General features: G+C 41.5%; 1 protein-coding gene across 1 annotated transcript in view; it reads left to right on the forward strand.

The window, feature by feature from the left end:
• fras1 (Fraser extracellular matrix complex subunit 1) overlaps positions 1-17,149 on the forward strand; it is a 228,899-nt gene that overhangs the window by 100,841 nt on the left and 110,909 nt on the right. Inside the window, exons 12-13 of the mRNA XM_022753768.1 lie at positions 4,045-4,188; positions 7,395-7,541. Of these exons, the coding sequence (XP_022609489.1) occupies positions 4,045-4,188; positions 7,395-7,541 (291 nt within the window). The remainder of the gene's footprint in view (positions 1-4,044; positions 4,189-7,394; positions 7,542-17,149) is intronic.

Raw genomic sequence — 17,149 nt, forward strand, 5'->3', positions numbered from 1 at the left:
ATTTTTGCCTATTATTGCACAACTTAGGTGAACTTAGTTCCTCAGCTGCCGACACTTAAAAGCAGCTGCGCTACTTTCTGCATTTCAAAAAAATGTACAAACACCAACTAGAAAAAACTACAACACGTCAATTTAATTTCTCCTTTGCGGATAAGAGTGTCATGAAAGAGAGACACCTCACTCTCTCCCACGAGTAGTCCTTCTTTGTTCTCACTGTGCTTGTAGGAAGCTTCATAAATAAATCTTTCTCTGAGGTGGGACTGTTTTTTGGTTTAACTTTCAGTGCGAGTCCCTGCAGGGATGTTTGTTAAATACAGGTCCACAAATTTCAGCCTAGCTCACAGTTTAGTCAATTAATCCCCTCACTGTTATTGCATTTATTTTAATCAACAGAGTTTGTAAGAATTGAATGGATTTGATCCTATTTGGAGCTGCATTGTTTCAAATGAAGAGACTAATGATTGAAAATCTGGCAGCAGACTGTGTGGGTGAATTACTGAACTTTTTTTGTGGGAATCAGGGTGTGAAATTACCTTGAATCAGCAGCCAAATGCTGGTAAATGTTGGCTGCGGTTGGTAAATTGGTGTATTCAAGCTGCTGTGGCAGGTAGCCAGTCCCAGCTGGAGGTCAAGGTTGTGCTAACAGTCAGATTGGCAGGCGACCTTTCACTTTCCCTAATGATGCTGGTTTACAGTGTTCCCCGCTAAACGTGAACACGTCTGCATGTCACATAATCAGGTGTAGCTGTGCAGTTAATCGCTCCCGGAGCCGCACCTCTGGATCCGCACCTCTGGATCCGCACCTCTGGATCCGTTGTTTTCGTACGACTTCCCTGTTGATCACGGCTGCAGTTTTTAATTTTGTGCTTCAGGGATTCTGGCTCGCTGCGCTCGTGAGGAAATTAAAGTACAGTGAGTGAGCGAGCGTGGAGGCAGCCCTCTGTAAACAGCAGCTTGTATCAGTGAGTGTGATTGTTGAACTTGCTGCTGTAATGTGGTTTTATCCCGAAGAGGGAGGGGGGAGGGGTGATCCAATTCTGCTTCACTGTCAACTGTCAAAGCAAACAAGAAATGATCTTGTAACCAGTCAGGTGAGAGATTTGTAATGAAAAAAAAATACTCATTTGTTTCCACCGTTTAATATTCAGGAATGATACAAGTGCAGGAGAGATGTGGGACGAGTGCATGAAGGAAGCCGATACCAGAACATATGCAGAGGATTGCTACATTATCCGCTAGCTGAAGCATTGGCCGCAGCTGAACACAGATATAAACACTTGACTGATGTTTGTAATAGCCAATAGGCTCGTCAATGAGCCAGAACATGCACCGCTGCTGAGTATCTCAATCTCCCACTTTTCTCGCTCTTCTTCCTCCTCCTCACACTCCAGGTTTTGCTATCCCATCTTTTCTGGCAGTGGAAAAGATCACGGATGGTTGGCTAGTGGGATGAAAAGTAAAGCCAAAAAGTGAGAATGACTGGCAGATGGAAAGAAAATGAGCGGGAGAAAAAAAAAAAGAAATGATGCTGTAAAGGATAAAAAAGACAGAGAAAGGGGATGATGATGATGAGGGGTACTAGAGTGAGAAAAAAGAGATGGAGATACTTAGAACAGTATGTTCTGGCTTACTGACAGTCTTATTGGCCATCAAGGTTGAAGTCTCACCTCCATCTTTCTCACGTTCCCCTCTTTCCTTCGTCTTTTGTCCTATAAGTTTTCTCCCTGTCTTGTCTTTTCTGTTCCATTTTTTTCCCTTCCTCCGTCTCTCTCCGCCTTGTTCTGCGGTTGTCACATTAATCAGATCCCTCTGTCACATTTTCTACAAGCAGCAGCGAGCGGTTTATTTACTCAATACATTCACATAATGAATAGAGCAATCACAGTGCAATCAAGTGCAAGCTTCCCCGCGTATTGTTTGACAAGGCGCAGCACGCATTCGCTTGTTCTGCATTCCGGAAACGTCAGCTGCCATTGTCGGCATCCTCCGATCGACGGTAGTCAATAGTGCTGACGGGGGATATGGGAGGGAGTTGTGTGAGTTTCTGAAATGACATTTTAGGTTTTTGAGACATATTCAGTAGTAAGTAAACAGGGTTTAAAAGTCTGAAACCACTCTCCCGTTCAGAGTCAGGTCATTTTAAAGAAACTTTGTTGACTGATGCGTCACTCTGCAGGACTGTGATGTTTCCCCTCCAAGTTGTTTCATAGATTCATTCAGTCCCACATTTTCACACTTTTCCTGTGTTTTATTTGTAATGTTCATCCAGAAGAAAATATGTATATATAATTCCTTTTCTTAGCGGTAGAATAAAATACAGCAGATTTCAGGTAAAACACCAAATCCTGCAAGGTTTGGATGGTGGGTCCAGGTGGGCGGGGCTTGGTGACTGCTTTGTTGTGACATCACAAAGTTCCAGAAGTCCTGACGGCTGGTTTTAAGGCTCAGTTTCTGAATACAGGCTGTGTGCATTTCTCTGTGGACTGAGGCTTTGATACTTTCACAGTATTAATATAGACGCTAGACCTGATCTATAATCACACTACACATGGACACAGACCTTTATACAATATGGGGCCACTACTACTTTTCTCCATAAACCCAGAAGGATTAAAGTTTTTAGGTCACAAGTGCCCAGACTTGGTTATGGAAGGTCATGGAAAAGTTGATGCAGCTTCAGCTTTTTCACTTGATGCTGAGTTTCCTCTTGATACTATAAAATATAATAAAATCAATTGGCATAAGCCAGTGGTGTGTGTGTGTCTAAGGTATGTCATCCTGGTTTTGTGAGCGCTGGCCAATTTAAATGGGTCTCATCCGGTGTGAGCTATATCGGGGGTTAGATTATTCACCAACGTTGCAGATATCATGACTTCCACACCTTTCGGTAGTCTGGGGAATCTAGTCAGGCAACAGCTCTATTTTAAATTACCTGAAAATAATCACTCAGTTTCCACCTTTACAATAACGGATAATGCAACATGTGGTAACTGTGGGAAAGGTGAGAAAAGATTGACTTAAGTTTAAATTTGAGAAATCACACACTGCAGCGTTGTTCCAGACGTCTGAATCCTTGCCCACATCTCAATTTTTATCCGCTATTTACACAAGCCTGGTGTTGTGCTCATTAACGACTGTTTCTTTCCAAGCGGAAAAATAGTTGACCAATCAAAGCTTTGTAAGAATCAGGACATCATCTTCCTGTGCCAGAACCAGAAAAAATAGGTTCATAAAAAGTCTCACAAAAATGGAAACGAGCAAAGATGAGTCTGACGCAGCTCTGCAGCTTGCTGCAAGATTAATAACTGTTACTGCTGAAATAACAGGAGCTGAAGTAATGGTTATTGTCAAAGAAGCAGCATTAAGGTGATGTCTAGATGCTGTAACCTCTGACCCGGGTAACTTAAATTATTCAAGCCTCAAGATGCTTTTGCTTGGTAAATGGAAATATTGTTTATACACTGGTTTATTCCATGAAAAATTATTTTTAAGTGCAGTTGGTCAGCAGCTCATAAGTTGTTGGTGGAGCTAGTGTGGGCACTTCATCACAAAACGCACCAGTGGAGCTGCTGTGGATGTACTCAGACACTCCCAGTAGGACCCGGTTTACATAGTAAAACACCATTAACACAGACTGTAGAACCAAATGTTCTGGATGAAATTCGTTAAAAAATTTAATTTGCTTAATTTTGTGTGTGTGTGGGGGGGGGCTGCTAAGTTAAATCTGTCTGCCTCTGCTAACTGAGTGCAGAGCCAAATCTGTTAGACAGAATTTGCATAAAATGAAATGTTAAAATGTGTCATTGAGGGAGTGAGTGAGGAACTTCAAGTCTTGTGTCCAGCTGTGTCTGCTGAGACGTATAGAATAAAATTAGCATGAAATTGAATGTCAGAATGTGTGTGTGTGTGTGTGTGTGTGTGTGTGTGTGTGCGCGCACATCATGCATATATAATCTTTTTTTTCCATCTAGTATCCATATTTTTTACTGGAAGTGCAAACATATTGAATTTTTTCAAATCTGTGTGTGTGTGTGTGTCCTCCAGTCCAATGTCACGCCGACTGCCTGTCATGTCTGGGGACTCCAGACCACTGTGAGAGCTGCAAGGACCCAAAGGCCTTCCTCCACCTCGGCCGCTGCCTGTCCGCCTGTCCAGCTGGCCACTACGCCGAGGGACGAGCATGTGCAGGTAGGACTGCCTTTTAAATACTGTATATACATGAGAATATGAAAATAGTCACTAAAACTACCAGTTATCTGATTTTATATGGTAGAGAATATTCTGTGAATGATCTCTACGCTTCTTTTATTTCTGTTAAACATGTTGAATGACCTCTGTGAAGGACAGTGTGCTATACAAATACATTTGCCTTGCTTCTTTGCAAATAAATTACTGTGCTGTTATAATATATTAGTGCAGGGATCTTCAGAATAAGTAGTGAATAAATGTTTTGTCTTGTTGTTTGATTACACTTGACAGTGAATGATATAACTAAAAAATGTTTTATTTATTTATTCATTTATTTTAAATTTCCCAAATTTTTCATGCAATGAGGCGACTTTCAGCTGTTTCTGAAGACAAGACAAGGAGAAATATAAAATAAAATTTTAAACTTTTTGTAGAAAATTTTAGATTTTTTTTGTTGAAAATGTTTTAACTTTTTTTTTTTTTTTTTAAGATTTTTGTCAGTAATATTGATATTTCTGCTCTCCAACAGAAGACTGATCCCTCCCGGTAAATTTAGATCTCAATATTTTTCTGGTGACCCTCTGGTCTGCACACAACACAAAATCCGTTTGAGTTGCATCAGACAAAACCTTTGGCTCCACAATTAAAAGGGAAATATTTGGAAAGTGAAATTGCAGCAGCACAGCCAGGAGCAAGTTTAAGAGTGCAACATCTGGATTGATGTAGTTTACATGTTTTTGCCTGCGTGAGTGTGTGTTGGCATATTTTGCCGTTTGTGGTCTGCCTGACTGAAAAACCCAGCTGTGCCACCTTGACCGGATGTTGACCCACGACAGCCATAATCTCCTTAACATTTTACTGCATTGAATTCCTCCGGTCCCGCCGTCCCATCCTATTGACCTGCTCTCCTTGAGAGCCAGGCATTTGATGCCCACAGCTATTCATGAAGATGTAAACACCAAACGCCCAGACGCCGTAAAGCTATCGGACACAGATAAAGGTATTAACTTTGAAGCCTAGCCGCTAATGCTACTGGCTGAATCCTTAACAGCGTTTCCACACTTCAGGAATATAAAGCTCGGGTGCTCGGCTCTTTAATGTTTGGATTGTGTACAGCTTAAGTCAGTGTTATAATAACGTTAATGCCTCTATAAGTTCAAAAAAATATATATTTCCTGCTTCCTTAGCAGCAGCACAATGAAACAAAGACGTTAGCAAACATATAACAACCTCAACTTAAATATGACATATGAAGATATGTGTGATCAGAGTGATGTAAAACTAATAGAATAACAACACTCGATGTACCATCACAAAGAATAAGAAGAATATATATATAATATAGATAAAAAATATATAAATATATATTTATATGAAATATTTAATATGTTAAAAAAATCTAAATATATAAATAAAATGATAACTGACTATGTTTGGATCACACTCTCTTTAACAAATGGTTGTTAAACCTCTCTTATGTGTGACCCAGGAGAGTAGAGAGTGTTTTGTTTTGAGCCTCGGAGAAAACAAATCCACGATAACTGAATGATTCATTTGCTGTAGTGATTTTTAAAGACAGGTGAACAGGTGAGCAGGTGAACAGGTGACTCTCTGGGCAGCAGCTGCACCTATAAAAACATCTGTGGTCAGATCAAACCATGATCTGCCTGACAAACAAGATGTTGATGCTGATGTTGTGTAAACCTGCACTGCTTTCGATGATGGCGTATTTGATTCTTTATTGCCAATGAACTAATGCTGTTTTTGTGAGTTACTAACTTCCAATGTAAATTTATGAAGATCGATCAAGATGGACGAGTTTTGATCTTTTGTTAATTTGACTTTGACCCCTGGTTGATTATTTAAAAAAAAAAAAAAGCTTTGTTGATGAGATCATCTCCTCCTTTCACCTCAAGTCTGTCGATCTTCTCTCTAATCCGTTCGTGCTCTTCTCTCCAATCGTCGCCATCTTCATCTCAACAGGCGTTCTCGTCTCGTCTGTCTCAGTCTGAGTGGGCGGCTGCTGTGAGCTTTAACAGGAGATTTAGTTGCTTTATATTCTGTAATCTTGAGATTTATCATTATTTAAAAAAAAAAAAAAAAAAAAACCCAAAAAAAGAAAACAGCTGAAAGTCGCCTCATTGCATTTTCTGTCTGGTTTCCATATGCACTGCTTTCATTATTATGTTAATGGGAATGTCTGTAAGTAGATTACACTGCACCAAACAGAAGCATCAGTGTCTCGCTGCCAAAGTGATGTGTTTAATTAGAATATTTTTACAAAACAACGCATCCCTTATTTCTCTTTGTAATATCTATATATATATATATATATATATGTATATATTTTAAATAAAACAAAAGTTAATCTGCTCTGTTTTAGAGTGTTGCCTTCTCACCACATTAGTCTTGAACCTTTTTCATAGATTTTTCAGGTTTCAACTTTGAAATTAAATCAATAAAAACTTGATTTACTCTTGTGTTTTGTTGCTAAAAGCACCTTTGGCCACATACTTAGGTGCGGAGAAACCAGACATAATCCTATTTTACAAATCAAAACGTTTTAATGCGGGAAACTCAAGAGCTGGTGTCGGTGATACAGACGAAGAGCAGAATCTTTTTTCTGAGACGCGGCGCCTGCATTTCCATGTTACCCACCGTTTACCTTCCTCATCTGCAAACCCAAAAGTAAAAGTCCTCACTTCATCAGGAAGCATAAAACATAAAGATCAAAGGGAAGCTGACAAACACATCAGATGGTGTATGTTGACAGAGAAGTGGAAGCAGCTATGATGTAATTACAGAGACGGTAGATCATACATCTTTATGGTCCCAGGAGGGAAATCAGCTGCTCAACAAGTCATGAATAGAATATTTACACAGCATTTCCTCGATTCCTTGATTTGATTTTCCACATCTTGTTTTTCCCCTTTTTTTTTTTTGAATATTTGTAAAAAGAAAGTTTCCTCTGGGACCGGGTCCCAGTCAGCATATAGAGACTTCAAATCAGCCACAAGTTTGAATATCACTCCGCTGGCTTCGCCTTTGATGAAGTGCACAGGTCCCTCTAGTTTCTCTGACCGGGCTAAGCAGTAATAGGCAGAGCTGTAGCCATGAATAAAGCTCAGATAGGAAGAGAAAATGAATTTTTGATGTGACTGACAGTCTGACTCTTATTCCCTCTGTCCATCTCCTCCCCCCGACAGCCTGCCCGTCATCCTGTGCCACCTGTTCCAGCAGGTGGGACTGCCAGTCCTGTGGCTCCCAGCTGCCCCTGCTGAGCGCCGATAGTGGCCAGTGCCTGGCTTCCTGTCCTCCTGGTTCCTACCAGCACGAGCGCACGCACTGTCGCCGTGAGTATCACAGGATGTCATGTGATTTATTGTGCCAAACTTTTTGGCTCGGGTTCAGCCACTAACGAGGTGCAGCGACGGGGAAAGGTAACACAGGGAAAGATGAAACTTTCAGCACTGAGGAGCCAGTCGAATGTTTGAATGTTTACATTTCTCATTTCTCTAAATCTGAGTTAAGATTAATGAGATGAGATTAAGTCAGATGACTAATGATAGATTACTGTTGTTCACCACTGTGGACACTTTCATTTGTCATGGTTAACCTTAATAAATCTAACTGTGCTCTATTCAGTTCTTGCAAGGTTTATAAATATCTTAGCACTTGTGTTTTCCATATATGAAGCAATGATGTACAGTATATATTGATATATCGGATATAAAATCAATAATAGTCACTTATTGCAGATTATATTTTTTGTAAATTGTTCTTTTTAACACATATTTATGTGCTGTTGAAAAATAATAGCTTTCCATATAAGCTACAATATTTCAAAGGGACTGTATGTCTTCTTTTCTCTGATGACTTAAGATCCAGACGTCCGATGACTAAAATCCTTCATCTGTTTAAAATCTACAGTTGAAAACGACCAAAAAGTACATTTTAAAAATGTGACTTAAAACTGAATGAAAGTAAATTCTGAGCTTCTGGCAGGAAACCACAACGCCGACACACGCACATAGGAAACAAATGAAACAGACATGATTTAAATCACACATTTCTTTAAGTTTGAGAAATTGCTGGAAACACATTTTGGATGACGTAAATACACAACTCAGAAAAATATCTGACATAGGTCTAGTCATTTTTAGACATTTTAATGTGGAAAAGTTACATATTAAAGCTTGAATATATATACACCAATATGTGATTTGGATGTCCCTCCAGACTCAATCAGCCAGTCAGCCGCCATGTTGGCACCAAAAAGAGAGCAAACTGGCTGATGTGTGCGACGACAGATGGAGAAGCTTCTTTCTGCCGCTTCACCGCCTACTTTCCCTCTTCATCCGATGTCTTCCGTCTTTCCTACTCTCCTTTTGTGTTTTTGTGTTTTGTTTTTCTGTCTCTACTTCTGACATTTCTTTATGCAAAAATCAGGAGCTCTAATATCTCATATCTCATATATCTTCAACAGTGCGACTCTCACAACTGGTTGCAGTCACAAGTGTTTTTTTTTTTTGGGGGGCCTCAAATGAACTCTGTATGACTTGTTTCCTGTGGATTGGTTACCAGGATAACTTGTTCCAACTGAATATTTTACGAAGCTCCCTCGGGGGGGGGGGTTGGAGTATTATTGCTTCAGTATTGTGGTTTTTCCTGACTAAGTCATTGGAAGAAGCCAAAGAAAGTCATTGTTTAGAGAGAGATGTGCTCACGTAGTGTACAGGTTGGAGAAGTCTCGCTCATTATGGCGTGCCACCTGAACTGTTGCTGCCTTTTGGCTCAATCTCCCTGGGGAGGTTGTTTGCAGAAGCTGTTTAAGTTCTGCTTTCCTTTAAAACCAGAACAAAAAAATCCTTCAAGATTTTGTCAACTAAAAGTTTGTGTAATTTAATATTTGTCGCACTCCTTTCCTGTTACTCCGCTTGGTGTCTTTAAGTCTTTCAAATAAAAAAAACATTAGAGAAACCAGTTAGCGCTCAGAAATGGATTTGTAATTGAAAAGTAAATTGACTCGAAAATTGTAATTTGCTTTTTTTTTTTCAAACTTTTCTGTTTTATTGGTGATTCACTCAATCAGAGCTGAGTATGTGTTAATATCAGTGATGCTGAATTACGCCGTGCTCTCCTGTCAATCACTTCACACCCACAAGAAAAAAAACCCCCAGAGAGTCTCTACCAGGAAATAAACCCTTTAGAAATAAAACAATGGGCTGTATTGTTAAATCCATTTATTTAGCATGCCTTGAGTCCCTGCAGCAGTTAATTTGAAACAATGTTTGAATAAAAAATTTGAATATTTTAAAAATGATTGATTAAAAACTAGTGGAGGCTTGAAATACTAATCATGGGATGCACAGGTGACAAAGTGGCTAAATACTCGCTCACTGCTGCAGAAAACTGGGTTCAGCTCTCAGGCTTTGTTTTCTTTGAATGAAAACAAACAACATCTGGCTTCCAGTGTCAAATATGCCAGTGCGTATTGGTTATGTCTTAGTTTGTCCAGTTTAGCTGCTGAAAAATGAAAACAGTACCAAATTGTGCAGTTCCTCAAATGGCCACTAGAGTCAATCCCCATTCACTCCCATGTTAAAATGCCCAACTTTTCAGGAGAAATAAACATGTTTACAGCCTGGTACAAAAACTGTTTTGGTCTCCAGAGCTTATTTCCTCTGTCATGAAAACTGTACAGGGGTGAATTTTTATATAACTCACCTGTTTAATTTTGATTTTTTATTCAGGCTTAAATCTACGCATTAATTGAAGCTGTGCCCACTTTGAGCAAAGTCTCGGCTCATCACACACCCACCTCTTTGCCAGTTTTTGGATTAGCTGGGAGTTAGGAGTCAGGCGCTGCCAAGAAGGCGACAGCAGAGCAGTTCACTCTCAGCTTTAAAACCACTCCTTAGAAACCTGGGGGTGACCTCACAGAGGCTAAGTCCATCTTTATTTACAGTCTGTGGCTATGAATAGTGAGTTCTTGTTTTCTTGCAGCCTCCACGTCAATTTCTAGAGGCTAGTGTCAGAGGGTAATAGATGTCTTTGAGGCTGAACACAGAGAAGTTAGAATATCTTCTGTCTGAATCAGTAGTTTTACCTTTAGAGATGGTCGTTGTGTCAGGTCAGGTCACATGGCAGACTGCACACTGGACCCTGACCAATCAAAGCTTACCGATTTTTTACGATTTTGCGCTGGTGATGCGCGGATCGCAGCTATATTTGTAAGGGCACTGCGACTAATCCACGGACCGTGTCATAAAAACGAACATTGTGATTAACAGTGGAGGGGTTGTGCCTTAAATGATAAATGACGTATGAGGAAAATATTAATTACAATCTCTAAAATGTGAACATTTTATTCGTCAGGCACAAATTACACTCTGTGTTCGGACTGCTGAACCTGTTACGATTTATCATTTATTTTGTTTGCGTTCAGGACGTAGGAAGAAGTCTATAGGATTCAGATGACATCAGAGCCGATCCGCGCACCACTAATTTGCATTATAGACAGAGGTGATTGCCAAGGACTGACCTCACTGTTCAAATAAACTCAAATAAAACACATGCAAGTGGATAAACAGTGGATAAAAGCTGTACAGAGTGCCAATAGAGGATACATACACAACAAGAGCTGTCTACATTGACTGTTACTCAACCAGTCTGCCTCAGAGGTCTCCCAGTGCACCAAAGCCTGGACCAATAAATAAAGCCGTGGCTCGCTGAGCTTAAACCCCTGTGGGCATGCTAATATACTCTGAGCAGTTTGGCCGAGCGCCTCCATCAAGTAGTCAGGACCTGCTGTGACTCCTGGGGATGATGGGTAGAAATAGAGAGAGAGAGAGAGCGATAGATAGAGAGAGATGGATTGTGGGTGAGAGAGCAGTGAGAATCACTACAATGTGATTACGGCCCGGCCAGTTCTGCGGCTCAATTTCACACCTTAATGAATAATGTCAGGAGGATTGGAATTCCAGACCTCCATGTGCACAAGCTCCTTGGATGGTCTTAAATAGGACGGACGGCCGCAGCCGTTGCAGCGAGCCAGCGTTGTCTCCTCCTGCCTCCATCCATGCAGCTTCATGTAATGTATACAGCGCTGGCTATGGTATACAAACCCCTGGTGGAAATCCCACTTCATGCATTTATGCTGCCTCTGTCCCTCCTTTGGTGCTATATGCCCGACGGCGTCCATTAAAGAAAACCCCTCTCATGCATTAATCCAGCATCTACACTGCATTAATACTGCAGATATTTCATTCTCAAATGTTGCACAGTAAAAGCAAATTGAACACAGTGGCGGCCGCTGTGCATGATGACCCCTGTCAAGCACTTATCCTGCTTTCTGTCCAGGTTTAATACTGTCATCTGTGGTGTCGATCCCACAGCACAAACCCCCTTGTGTGTGTCCCAGCCAACCAGTCAGCAGACCATTACTTTTAACATGTAACTGGCTTTAATGAGAGCAAAACCTCTTTGTTTTGCCCGAGCAGTGTCTCCCGAGGACGGAGCAAAAACAGCAGCAGTGGAAAGTTGGGACTGTAAATCAGAGTGTGTTTAGGCCGAGGCTATTAGGGCGGATTTAGTCTGAATGCCAACGCTTGTTTACGGGGGAAGAAAATCACAGGAAGGAACGAGGAGGGAGAGGTGGAAAGGGAGATGGGAGGTGGCGTGAGTAGTGAGTGTGTGAGGTGTTTGGAAGGTGCAGCAGACATTTATGGCAGAATTGTACATTTCTTGGCAGAGGACCAGGACCACCCAGAGCCCAGTGTGTCACTGCAGGCCTCCCTGGGGTTTTTTTTTTTAGTGCCTCTGGCTCATGCTTTACTGTCTGCCTGTGCATGTATTCAAAGTCAGCTTGTTAATAATTAGTGGGGGAAGAAGTTTCCCCTTCTTTTTTTTCTCTCTCGTCTCTAATGGCTCCGTGAGATAAGACACAGTTGGCTTGTTGCTCAAACTGTACAACTCCTGTACAAAGCAAAAAGAAACGAGGGCGTGTCTTTAGTGTAGATTTGGTCTTGTCCGTGTACATCCTCTTCTTACTGATCTCTCATTTTAAAACTCAAACACCGTCAGTGTGAAAAGCATAACATCGAACATCCATCTCGTTCAGGTGCGTGAGTCAAAAACATCGTCGAAAACTGACTCGTGAGTTTCTCCTGATCCGCTCCCTCTGTAGTTAAGGTCTGCTTAAGTTTAGCTACCGATAGCTGTGTCCCCAGCTGTGCCCGCCATTACCGTCGCGTTGCAAAGCGCTGCTCCTGTTGCCTAGCAACTTTTTCTTTTATTTTTCCTCCATTTTTTTTCTCTCTCTCTCCTTTCCAGCTTCTTCCCTTGTTAGTCGCGGACATGAATATTTGACAACCGAGTATCCTCAGTAATGACGTCAGTGTTCTGCTCCGTATGATTTATATTCAAAGGATTACATCCAATCAAAGTAGGAAGTAGAGTGTCCCTCTGTGTATGGAAGTGAGAAGTGAGTATATATACATATATATATATATATACATATATATATAGGTCGGAGTGATGGATGAGCGAGCGGCTCGTTTGACTTCCATGAAAGAGGTTGGACTTTGTGTCCCACCAAAAATCCATTCACACATGAATTACGATTCTTTCCGAGAAGCCAAAAACCGATGTTTGGGCACATTTTGGATTTAATGACTAAATAATTAGCTTTGCAGGACACAGGTGAAGTATTGTGTTGGTGCTCCATCACTTACAGACACCGACAGATTAGCAGAGCGGAGCACCGAGCTCCAGCACTAACAAAATCTGTCAAACACAACATGCAGCACTTTACAGAACCTTTCTGCTTTATCTGTAGTAAAGAGAAAAACCGACATATATTTAGTTTACCGGCCGTTTGAATGAACATGTCCGTCTTTTAAGCTGAGAGACGTCTTTAAAATGGCAGTGAAGTTCGTTCTCAACGTCTTTTAGACTCTGTGAGATCACTTGAGGGCGGCCATCTTTTAGGAGCGCGATGTTTACTTCAGTTCGTCTCTGAAAATAAATGCTGTTGTCGTCCTTGATGCGAAGTCTGGCAACATTTTGATTCATGATGACTTTACTGCTGTTCTGTCTGTAGCATGACCTCCCATTGCACACTTCTGTCAGAGCCATAGTCTGTTTGTTTTAGCTGTTTCTGCTGGGTGTGATTTTCACAGCTCTGAATGTGAAATCTCAAGAAAGGTGTGAGATTTAATCGATACTGCCTCGACTGCCTCACAGAACCCCCCCCCCCCCTCCCCCTTGTTATTTTAATTTTGCAGTTTCATTGTGAATGTGACAGTCAGGAGCTGAGGCAACAATAACACCAGCACAGTTTCTCTGGATCTCTTTGCCTCTGTTTTCTTTAGTGTGGACCTACTCGTTGAGCCATTGTGGAAGAGCAGATTCCTCTCCCACATGCTTGCTGAGCTAATTCTGGAGTTTGGCTTCACGCGGGGGGAGAAATGTTTAGAGAATTAAATTCGGTCCCTTCGTCATGCTGCTTAGAAGTTTTTCTCGCTGTATTGTCTGTATTGTAGTTGTCTCTGGAACAGCTTTGGATTGCAGCTGCTCAAATAGAAATGGAGATACAGGCTTCTCTCTCTCTCTCTCTCTCTCTCTCTCTCTCTCTCTCTCAGTGACCAGGTATCTGAATAACAAACCCCAGATTCTGTATCTGATTCCATCCCTCTGCCTTCACCGTGCTCAGTTTAATTGCTGCATCTCTCATCCCATCTCGTTTTATCACTGGAGGTAGGTTGTGGATGTGAACCTCGGCGGCGCGGTAATCGTGTGTCCCTGCTCGTCCCAGGACAGAGAGTGAAGATTATCCGCTGCACCGTGTGACTGTGCATTCATCTCCACCTCCCCTGCTTTATGCAGAGTAGGCTTTAGAGGAGGGTTTTTTTTTTTTTGGCAACTGGCCTGCTAGGATTACATTTGCTGATAAGTTTGCGCTTCGGGGCTGCACAGAAAAATAAATTGCTCTCCTGTGAGGGGCAAGGTAAAGGACGTGTAATCCCCTTGTTGGCTGTAACCATTTTTTGGAGAGGGAGTGTTTGTGTGTGTGTTTGTGTGTGTCTGTTTGTGTGTGTGTGTGCATGTGGAGTGACCCAGTCATAGAAATGTAGGAGTCCAATATTGTGCAAAATGCTGGTAGATGCTTTTTTGTGTTTTTGCTTCATTTGCAAGAAGAATATAGGAAAAGAAAAATAAAATTCCCAGCTGAAAAAAAAAAAATAAAGATGTGAAAGTGAATTTTGTTTGTTGTAATTTTGCTATAGACTGTGACTGCGTATGTGCAGTTGCTCAGTGAGGAATTAACATGATAGATGCCAAATAAATGACTTCAGAGACAAGGTATCGTGGGACATCTCTGGAGCTTCAGCTCTCTGAAATGAAAAAGAAAAGAAGAAGAGGGGGACGACTAGAAAGAGAGACATTAAAATTGAACATGGGTGTAAACAGATGAGAGGCTTGAGAGAAGAGAAACAGACACACTCACACAGAGAGAAAGAGAGATGACAAGAAATCTAGTGTTTAAACTCGAGAGAGAGAGATAGAGAGAGGCCAGAGGGCTGAGGCGAGAGAAAGGCTGGGACAGAGAAGAGAGAGAGAGAGCATCATGGGAGCAGAGGGGTGCACATCTTCAGAAACACAGAGAGAGAGAGAGAAAGAGATGATGGAAAGGAAACAGGAAGAGCCGAGGAGCCTAAAATATTGAGTAGTGGGCCAGGAAACTATTTCACCTGTCAATCTACCTGTCAAAGTGGGCGGTAGGCTCCACTCCTCACCGGCAACTTTAAGTCTTTTCAAGAAACTTTCCTCTGCTGTGACCCTGGGATGTCCTGTGATTTGTCCTTCATTTAAATCCTTTCCACAACTTTACAGGAAGTCAATTTTAGGTTTTGCACGTTTTAGCCATCTAACTACGAGTCATCTATAATTCAGAGCTTAATGTAAAACATTTTTTTGATTGATTTTCTTACCTCCCAGGCATGTCAGTGCAATGTGAAAATTAACTCTCTGAGACTCGCCTAAGATAGGTAATCACTCAGAGAACATTTGCTGCACTTGTACTTTCACTCGCTTCACCAAGTCACATCTTTGTTGCGTTGCACTAAAGTTGCACAGGGCTACTCTGAAAACCTCAAGTTCTTTAGGAAAAATGTTATTATTATTTGAAGTGTTGCTCCATCAGAAGATATAAAAACCATCTCAGTGTAGTTTTACATCTCCTCTCTCAGGCTCCTCTCTGCAGCTCTAGTAACAACAGGTCGGTGAGCCAATCAGAAGAGAGGAGGCTCTGAGCCTCTCTTCTGATTGGCTGACTGTTTTCTGTGTGATTGAATAAAAATATATGATTTCAGGTAAAAACACTCAGAAACCAAAGCCTGCAAGTGTTGGATGGTGGGTCCATGTGGGCGGGGCTTGGTGACTACCTTGTTGTGACATCACAAGGTCACAGAAGTCCTGACAGCTGGTTTTAAGGCTCAGTTTCTGAATACAGGCTGTGTGCATTTCTCTGTGGACTGAGGCTTTGATACTTTCACAGTATTAATATATAAACCCAGACCTCGAAATCTCACTTTGTACAATTTGGGACTTTTAAGAAGCATTTTTCAACTCTCTCGAAATTAATTTTCATATCATGTAGGCATGAGCTGGGACCATGGGCTGTTCGAGAAGATAGAAAATAAAACCAAAAAATGTTGGTACACTTCCAAATGTTGTCCTCAGTGATAAAAAGTGTACATGATTTGCAGTTAATGGGCTAAAACATGCAAAAACCACCAGTGCGGTCCTTTAAATCAGCCAGTGTCAGTGATTTAAATCCCATGCTGATAGAAAAGACTGATTTATCCACCCACAGTAAAAACTGTAAAAGTCGATTTGGCTGGTGGTCGGTGGTAATTTTTCACCCTGAATGTGAAGGGAAAAGGAAAGTTTAGAGAGAACGAGAGACGGACAAAGACAAAGTTGACTCTATAGGAAGAACTTTTATTTTCTTTTGCTCTCATAATAGATACTGTAACGCAAAATGCAACAAAACAGACAAAAACTGAATTCTGTATCGACCGTTTCAGGCACGCACAATACGCCGCACGCATACTGAAAATACTGGGTTACAATTCATCTTATAATACAAATCTCCATTTTTCCCAGACGGTCTTTTAGTCGTCTTGAACGTAGCTCTTTACCGAGGCTGAATGCATGGCAGGGATGGAAATGGAGAGCAGTGGAGGAGAGAGTCTAAAATGTGCAAACTCTTATTTGCACAAGAAAAGAAGCACAATCTGTGTGGATGAGATAAACAAAACCCAAATTAAACCGTCTCCCTTTGAAGGTAAGAGAACACAAACACTGTATCCCCACCTAGGCTGCTCAGTTCTCAAAAATTTTAATAATAGAAAATGTTTTCCACTGGAAAATATCTGGATCTTAATTAACATTAAAATACCCAGTGCAATCAGACGGATGACGACGACAGCGACCGTGAGTTTTGGAGGTCTTCTCAACAAAGCCCTGCACGTCGGAGGAAAACTGTGTAAAGTTGAACCCCTCCTCGGTTTCTCCATCTCATGCCGCTGAGAGGCTTTACAGTGTTGGATCGGTGCCAGGATGCTATTTTGAGATTCCATTCGCAACGACTTGACAGCCTGTTGCGCCTCTAGTGTTTGAGGCAGCGTGCGTGAACAGGTGGCAGATTGTCGCGTTTCATCCATCCCATATAATATAAGTTTAATGCACGTACCTGGAAATGCACCAGCTCGGCAATATTAACCGCTGTGCGACGGAAGAAAAGCTCACCGGTGTGTAAAGTAAGTGCTTAACACCCACAGGCGAGAAGAAGAGCGTGCTGCTCTCAGTCAGTATGTGTGAACAGGAAGTCAGAATCATGAGATATGGCCTCTTTTTAAGTTCATCAAGAAATACCACAGGTGGTGAGCTGATG

The sequence above is a fragment of the Seriola dumerili genome, unplaced genomic scaffold, assembly GCF_002260705.1.
Source record: "Seriola dumerili isolate Sdu_G_001 unplaced genomic scaffold, Sdu_1.0 BDQW01000193.1, whole genome shotgun sequence".
NCBI lineage: Eukaryota > Metazoa > Chordata > Actinopteri > Carangiformes > Carangidae > Seriola > Seriola dumerili.